The sequence below is a fragment of the Ambystoma mexicanum genome, chromosome 3q (assembly GCF_040938575.1).
Source record: "Ambystoma mexicanum isolate Mex_15411 chromosome 3q, UKY_AmexF1_1, whole genome shotgun sequence".
NCBI lineage: Eukaryota > Metazoa > Chordata > Amphibia > Caudata > Ambystomatidae > Ambystoma > Ambystoma mexicanum.
In genome coordinates this window covers 1,063,078,626-1,063,090,860 of record NC_090926.1, presented here as the reverse complement: position 1 = coordinate 1,063,090,860, position 12,235 = coordinate 1,063,078,626, and the positions used below count along the sequence as shown (strand labels likewise).

The 12,235-nt window shown below is 44.6% G+C and overlaps 1 protein-coding gene across 1 annotated transcript in view; it reads left to right on the top strand.

Moving 5' to 3' along the window:
- LOC138583228 (glucagon-like peptide 1 receptor) overlaps window positions 1–12,235 on the top strand; it is a 213,382-nt gene that overhangs the window by 130,868 nt on the left and 70,279 nt on the right. Inside the window, exon 9 of the mRNA XM_069655285.1 lies at window positions 3,586–3,655. Within this exon, the coding sequence (XP_069511386.1) occupies window positions 3,586–3,655 (70 nt within the window). The remainder of the gene's footprint in view (window positions 1–3,585; window positions 3,656–12,235) is intronic.

Sequence of the window (12,235 nt, the reverse complement as noted above, 5' to 3'; positions counted from 1 at the left end):
GGGTTCCCTGTGGGAGGAATTACCAGGCCTTCCAAACTCGGAATGGCCCAGTAATTCCCCATTCAGGGAACCCGGACCCGGTTTTGGAGGCAGCCATGCCACCAATAGCGGCATGGCTACCGCCAAAGCCGTAATGAAGCCCAGAGTTTGGCAAGGTAGTCGCAGCCCAAATCCCAGTAATATATCAATTCACATTTGAAGGTCCTGGTAACTCAGGGCTTCTTATTTCGGCTCCACGGGCAAACACATGTGTGTTTCCTGGCTTTAGTAGGCATGGTTGTGAAGCCAGAGAAAAACTCTATATATGGTCACGGCTGGCTATCTTGGGAGCCCATTTTAGATCTGTCTCATTCCTGCCTCATCGTGGGAGCCCAGCCTGATTGCTCCAACTGCCTGGATGTGAATGGGGTAGCTGGCACACATTACACACAATACAGCAACAAGGTGCCCACAAGCAAACAAGTAACTGCTGCCAACTAGTCAGTCCCCACACAGCTAGTCCAGCAATGGCTGTCAGCTGTGGAAAAAGGGTGGTATTTGGGTAGCCTGGAACGACAGAAGCCAAAGGTTTCTGTGGTGCAAAACAGAACTGATGCTCTCTCTCTGGCTCAGGGCATACAGGGTGCGACTCACACGGACACTGCACGGCACGCTACCCCCAGCCTTGACCTTCTATCCCTCATTACGCCCAGGAAGCAGCAACATGTTATCATCTAATTACCCTAAATCCAATTGGATTAGGGCAGTGGTTGGGCTCCAAATGCGGTAAGAGGGTACATTAGTCGACTGAGTGGTTGAATCTGTGATGTCACAAGAGGGCCGGTGGAATCCCTTAGTGACCTGTTTATAATGATCTGAGCCCTAGGCCAGACAATAGGCAATGTCGTGGGCACCTCTTGCTAGGGAAGGCATAGCCTGGTCCCGACCCACTGAATGTAGGGGTTAGTTCCTCCACGAGTACTAGGGCCAGAGTTGAGACAGCAGATTCTTTTCTCTTCCCAGTGTCTGGATAAAGCAGCCAGGACAGCTCTTCCCAGGCTCCATCCAAGAACATCCCTGGGTCCCCAAATTCATCCCGCCCCCGCTGCGATGCTGGATTCAGACATATTCCTCCAAGATGAGCAACCCCACTGACTGGGCTGTACAACATTTCTGTCCCAGGTGTAGGATGATTTATTTCATCTATCTAGTGCTGCGAATGGTGTTTGCGATGTTCTGTTTTCAGGCATTTTTAAACAGTCCTGAGATTCTCAGGGGTCGGCAGTCCCTCTAACTGCCTCAGGGGCCTAGCGGGAGCATTAAGCCAAATGTGTCTTGTTACATTGGCTTTGATGTGCTTTGGAGACCCTCCATGCTCTGCCCCTCGCACCCAGCTACTCTGAGGACCCCGCGGCTCGGGGAGAGTGTCTGAAGAGTTTATGAGAAGGGCCGAGGTGGGTTTCTCATACTGGCCTGGGAGAGGTTAAATGTGTGAACAGGCCTCACTAGAACATAGATGGAGAATTTTGGGGGGAATCACAGCCAAACATTTCAGGGAATATGCAGGCACCGGGCATGAGGTTGGAACTACAGAGGCCGCTGGCACTGTGCGAGCAGGGATTTCAGACGCAGTTGTCAACAATTGCAGATGCTAGATAGAGCCTGACAATTCCTCCATCGCAGTGCTTGGATTATGGAGCTTCTGTGACTATCATTACCTGAGGGTCTAATGTCCTGAGGGACCTGAAGGTCTAATGCCAGGGAGGACAGGGAGGACAGGCTGAGGTTGTCATGGAGTTAGCACCCAGTGTCCTTCCTCTATGTTGACGAGTCACTTGACGGGACCGTTTTAGACAAGGATCTGCTCTCAAGAGTATCACCTTAGTTAGGGGAGTAAGGGCACCCATGTGGAATAGTGGCTTCAGGGAAGGGGCTCCTCGGGTCAAGAAGGAAGAGGAGAGGCAGATTGTGTGAGTTGAATAGCAAGTGCCCATCCCACTCGCACAATCTCCCTCTCCCCTTTGAATGCTGAATCGTGTGTTTAATGTGTTACACCAGTATTTGGAATTGGGGAATACTGATGTAGCAATTGAGGTAAAGAGCAGATTGTAAAGAATGGGACATCAGCTAACCGATGGGATTGTCAGGCACTGGGTGTGGAATGCAACACTGAGGGTTAATGGTTGGAACGCTGTGAATGCGCTTTAACCAATGGACATTGTTCTGGGCAACCCTCTAGAACAGAAGGGCATGGGTGTGCAACCTACAGCTGTGCAGCTGTGTAGCTGTGTTGGGCTATGTCTCCCATGAACTCTCACTATTGGCTATGCAGGATAGGGCCGATGGGATATGCAGTGCAAAACATCTGCATTGTAAAAGGTTTCAGACCCATGCATAACGGGAATGGCCATACGTAAATCAAGATTGGTGTTTGGTTCAGGGGCCAAACTATGAACACATGTTACTTACGGGCCAGGCCACACTAGCCAGAAGCAGTGTATATTCAAATTCAAATATTGTGACATGGGATGGCAGAGTGGCTCAAGTTATGCAACATGCATAGTCCATTGGTGCAGGCAATATGTTGGATGACCATTTTGCAATGGTGGTTGACGTATGTCGGTGGCATGCCAATTCAAATGAGGATTTGAGGGTTAGGCATCATACAAGCCTGCATAAAGGCTATGCGCCCTGTAATCAAGACACCGCATGCAATCCTGCATGAAGGCTATGCGCCCTGTAATCAAGACACCGCATGCAAGCCTGCATGAAGGCTATGCGCCCTGTAATCAAGACACCGCATGCAAACCTGCATGAAGGCTAAGCGCCCTGTAATCAAGACACCGCATGCAAGCCTGCATGAAGGCTATGCGCCCTGTAATCAAGACACCGCATGCAAGCCTGCATAAAGGCTATGCGCCCTGTAATCAAGACACCGCATGCAAGCCTGCATAAAGGCTATGCGCCCTGTAATCAAGACACAGCATGCAAGCCTGCATAAAGGCTATGCGCCTTGTAATCAAGACACAGCATGCAAGCCTGCATAAAGGCTATGCGCCCTGTAATCAAGACACAGCATGCAAGCCTGCATAAAGGCTATGCGTCCTGTAATCAAGACACCGCATGCAAGCCTGCATAAAGGCTATGCGCACTGTAATCAAGACACAGCATGCAAGCCTGCATAAAGGCTATGCGCCCTGTAATCAAGACACCGCATGCAAGACTGTATGAAGGCTATAGGTCTAATAACCAGAAAGGAGTGGTGTTCCAGGGAATTACCTGGCTTGACAACCATAGAGCAGTGATGGAGCTTTAGACAGTAGCACCACAGAAGGGTGCGGTGTGGCACGGGAAATTGCCTTCCCCTCTGCACCCAGAGAAGAAAACATTAGTGGCTGCTTGCAGGGGCAGAGGGAACTCTTAAGTAAGGCATATGTGTGAGTGAGTTATAGGATCTGGGGCGGGGGCGGCTGGGCAGAGGTCTTTGCAGGCTGCATGAGATCTTCTTTCAGGGTGATCTTGTTTCTAACCAGAGAAGAGAAGGAATTGGGTTGGACATAGTTCATAGTTCGAGCTAATGCCAGATTCTGCATTTTTACCTTTCAGATGTTGGAGTGAAAATGTCCATATGGGGATCTGGTGGATTATTCGTGCTCCCATTGTCGCCATCGTGGTGGTAAAGATCCAGTCTCGCCTGTCATACTCCCACCCCCATCCATCTATCCCATTTCTCTCATCCCTCACATGTCTTTCTCTCTAGCCAATGGCTCCCTACCAACCTCTTCTCTTCTGTCTTCACTGTTCTCCACTGTCAGGACTAGCCCACTTGTCAAGTGAGTTTGGTTGACGTGTCACTCTGACAAAATGGCACTTAACATGACAGCCAGGAACTGATTCAATTACATTTAGCATTGAACAGGCATGATATGTGGCTGAGCACAGAGGCGTTGCTAGGGGGGGGGGCTTTAGCAGCTATAGCCCCGATTGTTTGGTTGCAGCCCCAGATAGAAGCTTAAGGGATACAACCAAAATGTTACCTAGCCCGAGTCCCGCCAGTCCCGACATTAGTGTAGCCCCGGATCTTTTCCAGACCTAGCTACACCCCTGGCTGAGCGGATCCAGGTTTGCTCCCTGGGGCGTTACCCGTCACCAGGAAAGGACACACAGAGAGGTTTTCTATTGATCCACTGACTGTGTTCTATGGCTCTGCCTCTCCTATGCTACGTGGGGCCGAGAGAGCAGATGGCTAGGAATTGACTCGAGTGGCCATCGAACAGAAACTAAACATCAATATTTAAAGACATAGGACTAACACCGCCTTCACCAGCATTCAGCACGGGCAGGGTTGAGCAATTATTGGTGGTGACCTTTCTTAAACATCCAAGAGACCGACCAGACTAAACACTATAAAGAGAATAAGAGGAAAAGGAAACAAGTCTTTAAGCTAATATGAGGCTAATTACTTTTTTAAATGAAGGCAGATTAACCAAGGGATTGCTGAGCGGCAAACCTACCTTGCTAACGCTAACCTACAATGTAAGAAATGCAAGAGATAGTTATAATGCATGTCCACTCCACTCCAAACATGAAGTACTCTTGAGACATTTTTATAAACAGATGACTTCTTCTTTATTCCTTGGCTACAAGTTCCAGAGGACCAGTAAATATATATACTGTCACACAACTATAGAGGATTAACATTAGAAGAACAATGCATGAAAAAAGAAAAAGAAAAATGTAAGGGAACTGTCACAAGATCACCCGGGACCAAGATGGACACCTACAACCCTAGGTTATAGTTCACTGTCTTTCATTAGTGACTTAATTCACTATAACTGGGCGACTCAAATGAGAATGTGATCTTCCCAAACAAATAATGGTCAAAATGGGTCTATCCTAAGAGATATCTGAGACTCTCCCCTGGTTGAACTGTTTCTTCGACGGGATTTCATCTCCGAGGCATTTCCGGCCTTTGAAGAAAGTGTTCCTATTTGTGCAGTTCCAAGAGGTTGCCTCACCCTCACTGGCATTGTGTGCTTTATAGTTACCCGAACCTTGCATTTTGGTCTGCACTAGATAAGGACTTTCTGGAATCCCATACCCCACAACACTCTGGTGTAAAGTCTAGTGAGATTACAGGTCAGTGTCTGAGGTCAGTAGGAAGAGCTAGAGAGAGGGTCCCTGAGATTTGCCTGAGCTTACTCTCCCTTCATCCCTCTGATCTCACAGTAGCCTCCCTCACCTTTGCTCATTCCTCCTTTCCCTGTCTGGCCCTGCCTGTGGCCAAACTGGGCTACGCAGCCTTCCTGATCTAGTTATCCAGGTGCCTGTTCTCGCTTCACCATGATCTCTTCCTTGGCCTATTGATGGTCTCATCCAGCCTTTCCCCTCACAGACGTTACTTATTGTCTGCCCTGGTCTTCCTGCCTATTGTTGTTTCCTCTATGCCACCTCCTCCACTAGACATTCCTTCCTCCATGTCCTCCATATCACTCTTTCCCCCTGATGTTACCTCCGGTGCACCTCCTTTGCCTTCCTCTCAACACAACAGCATCCATCAACAAAACAACTAACATCTTCTTCATAGACCTCAACTAGCCCGAGAGCCAGTCCACCGGGAAAGCCAGCAAGACTTTACTTGAACCTTTTAACACCAAGGACATCAAGCAACTCAAAACAGAACCCACCCACAACAAGGATAAGATACTCCACCTGGTATTCGCCACCTCCCAAACCGTTGCTTGTCTTCCCATTCTACCTTTGGACTGGGCAGATTTTGCACCCATACCCATTCTGCTCCACCACACATGGCACCCCCACCAGGGACAAATCCAATCAGCCAAGACCCGCCACTGAACTTTCAAGAACTTACCCATGCACGTACTGAAAGCAAACCGTATCACCTTGGCCTCCACGTCCGACACTCCGGAGAATGTCAACGCCCAGTTCGGCACACTCATTAAAACCCTGAGATCACAACCACTAATGCAATACTGGAACTTTGGCTCAACAATCATATGCACAAGTATCCAGCTTGGAACTCACAAGAACTCATTGAAAGCAAGCAAACCGTACATTGACAAGTAAACGGCTGGGGAAATTCCCACCATCTAAAAACCTCATCAACCTGACAATGTTCCGTTCAGCAATCTGGACACTCATCACAACAGACAAAGCTAGGTACTATGGAACAACTATTTGTTTTTAAAATGTCTTAGTGTAATATAACTTAACAAACTTTGCACACATTTTACAATACAAAATACATCATCACATATATAAAATGACAAGAAAATTTATATTGTAAATTACAGTACTATTATCAATCGACAAAACACATTTTTTAAATCCATGCATAGTTTTGATATAAAATATTTTCATTTGGTGATTAATGAAATGTCTTTTTTCATGCATTTAGATAATTATCCTCCATTGAATACCATCATTTTATTAATGCAATTTAAAGAGATATTTGATGGCTAGTTAGGCATCGCAGCTAGGAGGAGTTGGTTTTAATAGTTGCTAATATGGGCACAAATGCAATGAGGTACCCAATATATAGGTCTCTCAGGGGATCGCATGATGTTAATACATGTCTGATGGATTCTGTAGAGGTATTACCAGCACAGATACGACAGCTTGTAATTCTTTTGGGATTTTGTGCCTGGTGCCCAATACCGATAGACAAGGAAGGAGGTTCATTCGTAACAATAAATAAATCCTCCTGAGTTTAGGAGAAGGAAACTTCAATAAATAATCTTGAGGTTGGTTATATATAAATTAAATAGTAATGCCTTACAATATATTTTTTCGTTGAAAACATTCTGGCAAATTTGCATTATAGCTCTACCTCTTTGCCTTCTCAATAATTTCCTTCTTCCATGCACCAGATATCAATGGACAAATAAATCCCATGTTTTTTGATAGTCTATTTGCTTTTTTAGGCTGGTTGTTAGGGACCTTGTTAAAGTGCAGTCTACAATTCTTACAATGTCTGCTATAAATATATTCAAAGGTACATCAGCCTGTAGTATAATTTTTAGGTGGAATAGATTTTTTTTCCCCATTGTATCAATGGAAGTGATACCCAACTCAAGACAGATTATATGATTACTGAGGCAATTCGGTAGACCCAAAGCCTTTCTCCGGAATTGACTTTCTAATGTGGCAAACTTCATACTACAACTTAATGGTTTAGATTCAATCCCGTGTAGGAGACCCGTATTTAGGCCCTGCCTGTATGCCAATAGCAAACCCTCATATGTAAAACCTCCATGTTTGTTATTGAAATCACATATTTTACTTTATTTATGCATAAAAATGGTGCATCTATAGCCAAATTCATTAACTTGCATTAGTTGTGCAGAGATCAGAATGCATAGGTAGGGATCGACTCAGATCTTTCAATTTGCTTATCTTGAATGTAGCCTTTCTTTGGTTTTTATGTCTTACTCCTGTCAAATAGAATAGTCTTTGTTTTATTCACATCTGTAAATAATTATTCTTAGAATATGTTAATAATGCGTCAAGCAGGCGTTTCATGCCAACAACTGTGTGGTGTATAAGAGCCACGTTGTTGGCGCATGTTAGTGATTGAACATGTTAATTTGCGATCTTGAGTTGAAAGGCATAGCTTGAGCCAGACAATTTGGCAACTCTGAAATATAAACATTAAAAATCAGGGGCACCAAGACACATCCCTGCTTAAGTCTCATATTTGTTGGAATAGGCTCAGACCGAGTACCTTGACTATTGAGGCGAATTTGTACTGATGTGTTTGAAGAGAATGAATAAATCAGTTTCAATAAGTCGCAGGGAATGCCCTATTTGGTGAGTTTGGACCAATGTCTACCTCTATTAACACTGTTAAAAGCCATACTGTAATCCACAAACACTATATGTAATGGAGCACGTTGCCCTTTTTCGGCCCTGCCGATAAGACTTTTCCAGACGACCATATTTTGTAACAGTAGAGCACTACTTTCTGAAACCACTTTGAAATATGAGTATCATTTTGCTTGCATACTCCATTTATATAGCTCATCATGTAAAAGGGAGGCCAATAGATTGCCTGGAGCACTGGAGCATCAAGCATGGCAAGAAATCTGTAATTAGCTGCTTCTGCTCTACATCCCTTCTTGTAAATAGGATTATGATGGACCTCCACCAAGAAGTCAGAATTTCATTCTGGAGAAGAACTTCACTAAAAATGTTGATTAAAATTGGTAGCCATACTACGCCATCCGACTTTAGATTGGCGTGAGACTGGCCGCCAGCGCCAGGTGCCCTAGAGTACTTAAGATGTTTGAGTCAGCTGGAAATAGAAATCTCTTCAATCTGTAATTTCAATGCTTCGAGCTCTTCTGAAATGCGATGGGAAATTCATTGTCTCCTTAACAATTATTGAATATATGGAGACCAAGCAGTATTATTAATTTGATTAATTTGAGATTTGCCATAAATTATCGTTTGAGGCTAGTACGCGCAGTAGCATTTGCCAATCTGCTGTCTTTACTGATATCTAGCCAGCCAAAAATGGTTAAATGGTTTGTAGCTTTTAATGAGATTTCTTGCTTCAGCCCACCTCTTACCGTGCTTTATTAGTACGCTTTTTCCTAAGCACTGTCTTTTTAGAAGCAATAGCCAAATCATAATTATTAACATGTGAAATGGCTGTAGGTTTACACATTTTTGTAGAACAAATGGGGCCAAACCAGCTATTCAATGTGTAAATTCAAATATAGATGCCTTACAAATTATTCTCCTAAGAAGGGCAAGTGCTAGTAAATAGAACCGTATTGATATGTTTATTAAGCTATATTTCTACATGTCCAGCGAGTGATAGATTCTTTTGTAGGATCCAGTTGTTTTAAAGTACTGTAGGGAACTCATGGTGGCAATAGTAAAGACAGACACAAGTGATCACAGTTCAAAGGTGTTTGTTAAACAGTATAAATAGTTTGGAAAATGCCTAATCTAAACCTATATCTAAGATTAGAGCAAGCTACGGCCATCAAATAATAATAAGGCAGTCCTAGTGGCATCTTGTCAAATAAAAGGGCCTATACTAAAAAATCAATTGCCAATCCTTACAGCTAATTTAAATGATAAATCAGGATGTTATAGCCAGGGGTCACCCTTCCCCACGTTTTTAGCATGGGACAATGCAGGACCTCCTGGGCCTCACCAACACGAGGTTAAAGTTCTTTTCAACTATGCCAGGGCCTTCTGGGCCCAAGTCTCTTTCTGGCAAAGTCGCTTGCCTTAGAAGGCCTGCTTAACCATAAACAATAAACAAAACAAAAGTTCTTTTGTTACTCTTTCACGTTGGGCGATTGCTCTTCGCCCTTTGGATCCCCCTCAGCCGGGCTCCGATCCTTCTTGCAACGTTCGCCTCCCTCAATCAGGTTCACGATGGCTTTTCACTCAAAAATGTATCATTCAACAGTCTCAATGTCTTTTTAGACAGCTATCCATTGTGGACATCCCTCAGTCGGGTTCACACTTGTCATCACAATGTTCACGGGTACATCACTGTTTTACCCTCAACTCGTAGGTATCCCTCTGTCAGGTTCAAATGTGCCAGTTTTCCAGTTCAATCTGTTTTCTCCACTGTGTCAAAGACTTTGGATTGTACAAGGGGTTTTGCTTGACCCTCGTAGGACCACGTTGGCACTTCACACTAGCCTCTCCTAAGGCCTCTTGATTTTCGTAGTTTCAACAAAACAATACAACCCAAAAAAAGGCTTCAGTCAGAGTCCTTAGAATGAGCGTCTCCGCGAAGCCTGACCACTCTGCTTCTGACCCTTTTTACTAGAGTTCTATTAAAGTTCAAATACACAAGTTCTTTGTTCAACAAAGTTGTTGCCTGCAACCTTGGGCCCAGCACAGTGCGGTTTTACTATCTGTCTTCTCCGACTCACCAGCTGTGATGAACTTTTGGAGTTTCTTATCTCGGGAGTCAAGGACGGCACCACAGCGGCAAGCGCTTCTCCCCGCTTTGACTATCAGCATGGGTGGGCCCTCTGTGCCGCTGACACCTGTCACACCACACGCCAGTTGGACTTCCCGCTGTTTCGCTTTCCCTTTCGGCGGCTTTGCGGATCTGAGTTATAAATGGCAAAGGCAATTCACTCTTCGTTGTCCCTCCAGGTCTCTCTGCCTTTCTCCTCCGCTTGAACTGCCGGTCCGGAATAGCTGCATACTCATGCCTTCAGTCTTGCTCGAAGTGTGCTTTCGTGCTCTGCCTTTTATCCTATCCCTGTGGGGAAGGGAAAGGGCCATCAGGTGTGCATCGTTATTGTTAATTACTTAACTCTGCCTGACCCTTGTGTTGGGACATGTCAGGTAAACGGCCCTGGAGTTGGTCCGTTGTCTGTCTCAGTGTAGGAAAGTGTTTGTGTTGGAAAAGGGGGCCGGGATAGAACATCTGAGTATCCTACGAGGTAGGCTGGGGAAAAGGTGTTTGTAAGAACCTCCACTCCGAGTACCCCTCATCCCGGTGATCCTCCCGCACTGGTCCAACCCCAGGAACTGGATCCAATAGCAATGTCCGTGTCCTAGCCACCTGGATGACAGATCCCCAGGGACTAGCAAGTGAGACACCATCAGATTTCTCACAGTACAACTATGCTTTAGAATTGCATGGTCGCTTAAGGGAGTGCAGCTTATTGACAAAGTCTTGACATTAGAGTAATATGGTCTTGTAATAAAAAAAGAATCAAGATGCGATGCTTTAGCACCTGGTTTCCAGGTAAGCATCCCGTGAATTTCTCCACTGGTTGTACCATTCAACATTATTAAATCATTTATGGCCATAAAATGCAACCATGTATTGCCTTCGTTATTGGCCTTTGACTTGTGTACATTTACGACTGGGAGACTGGAAGTCCAAAGGAGCTTATTAAGATTATCATCTTCCAGTCTTCCACAGTGGGCATTAAAACCACTAGCTATTATTATAAGATTACAAGGTCATCACATTGTCTCTCGGTCTTTCAATGGCATTAGTTATGCTAGAGGTATAAGTGCCTAATGGAGGAGCATATACATTGATCAACAAGAAAGCATCAGTAGAATTCAAGGTGGTCAATACTGCTAAAATGCAATTACATTCCTCTGTTGGCCCAACTGTGGCTTGATAAGGGGTGTGAATGCCCATAATCAGACAGCCTGATTGATGCTCTAGCTACGGGGCCTTTATTTGATCGTTTAAAAAATAAACAAACCATCACCGTAGATTTCACTGATAATCCATGATTCCCAGATAAAAACTAGATCAGAATCTCTAAAAACCCCGTGCCCATCTCTACAACCAATAAATGTGACGAGGGCCTCTGGAATTCCATGAGCTAATGTAATATCATGAATCTTATTAGGGCTGCCACATTACTGTTTGCAATAAACCAGGGAGTCAGGACCAGTCCTGGCGACAATATTTGGTGCTTCCTCTTGTAAAGAGTTGTCAATGTGCCCTCTGCTGCTCTTGTTGGTGTGGTAGACATTCATCTTTGTGTTGGGTAGTTCACCAGTGTGTTTGCCAGTCAGCGTATTGCAAGCAGCTCATTGAGGTGCAGTAGGGCAGTAAGGTGAGAGCTCATAACCTTATTTAAAATAAAATGGAGCAAACGTGAGGCTGTCATCTACTATATGCGAGGAGTAGCAATGTACAATAGAATGATTCTTTTCAGCACTTTCCACCAGACATGCATACTCTATGCCTTTCGTAGATAAGGATCATAGTAAGAAGTGTTCTTTTAATAGTGGCAACATATGGGAGCGATTAGGTATTTAAAGTCGGAAGACGCAAGATGTAATTTCAAACAGTTTAGGTGTTGTGCACCTACATCTATCATTGGATAGCCTAGAGGAAAAAGAGTTGTTTCCCTGCGCAAGCACTTTAGACGGGGAGAATAATGTATCAGTGGCTGTGTGCATTTTCTGAGCCGATGCACAGTCAGTCATTTGCATGTGCAAACTCGCATTGATTATCCCATTGTTCTCTGTTTTAATCTGCCTCCATGGGGTCTCGTCTACAGGCGCAGAAACGCTGCTAGATTCTTCAATAGCCTGATTCCCCGGGCTTTTAATAACTCAGTCATCTACATTTTCCATTGCTTGCCTTTTTCTCCTTCTCTTATTTTTTTACTTTTATTCCCCTTTGGCACAGATGTCTCCAAGCCGTACTTGTCTGCACATTCGATAACTGTGCAATTCTGATCCCAGACGTTAGATTTCGAAATTTCGAGCTTTAGTA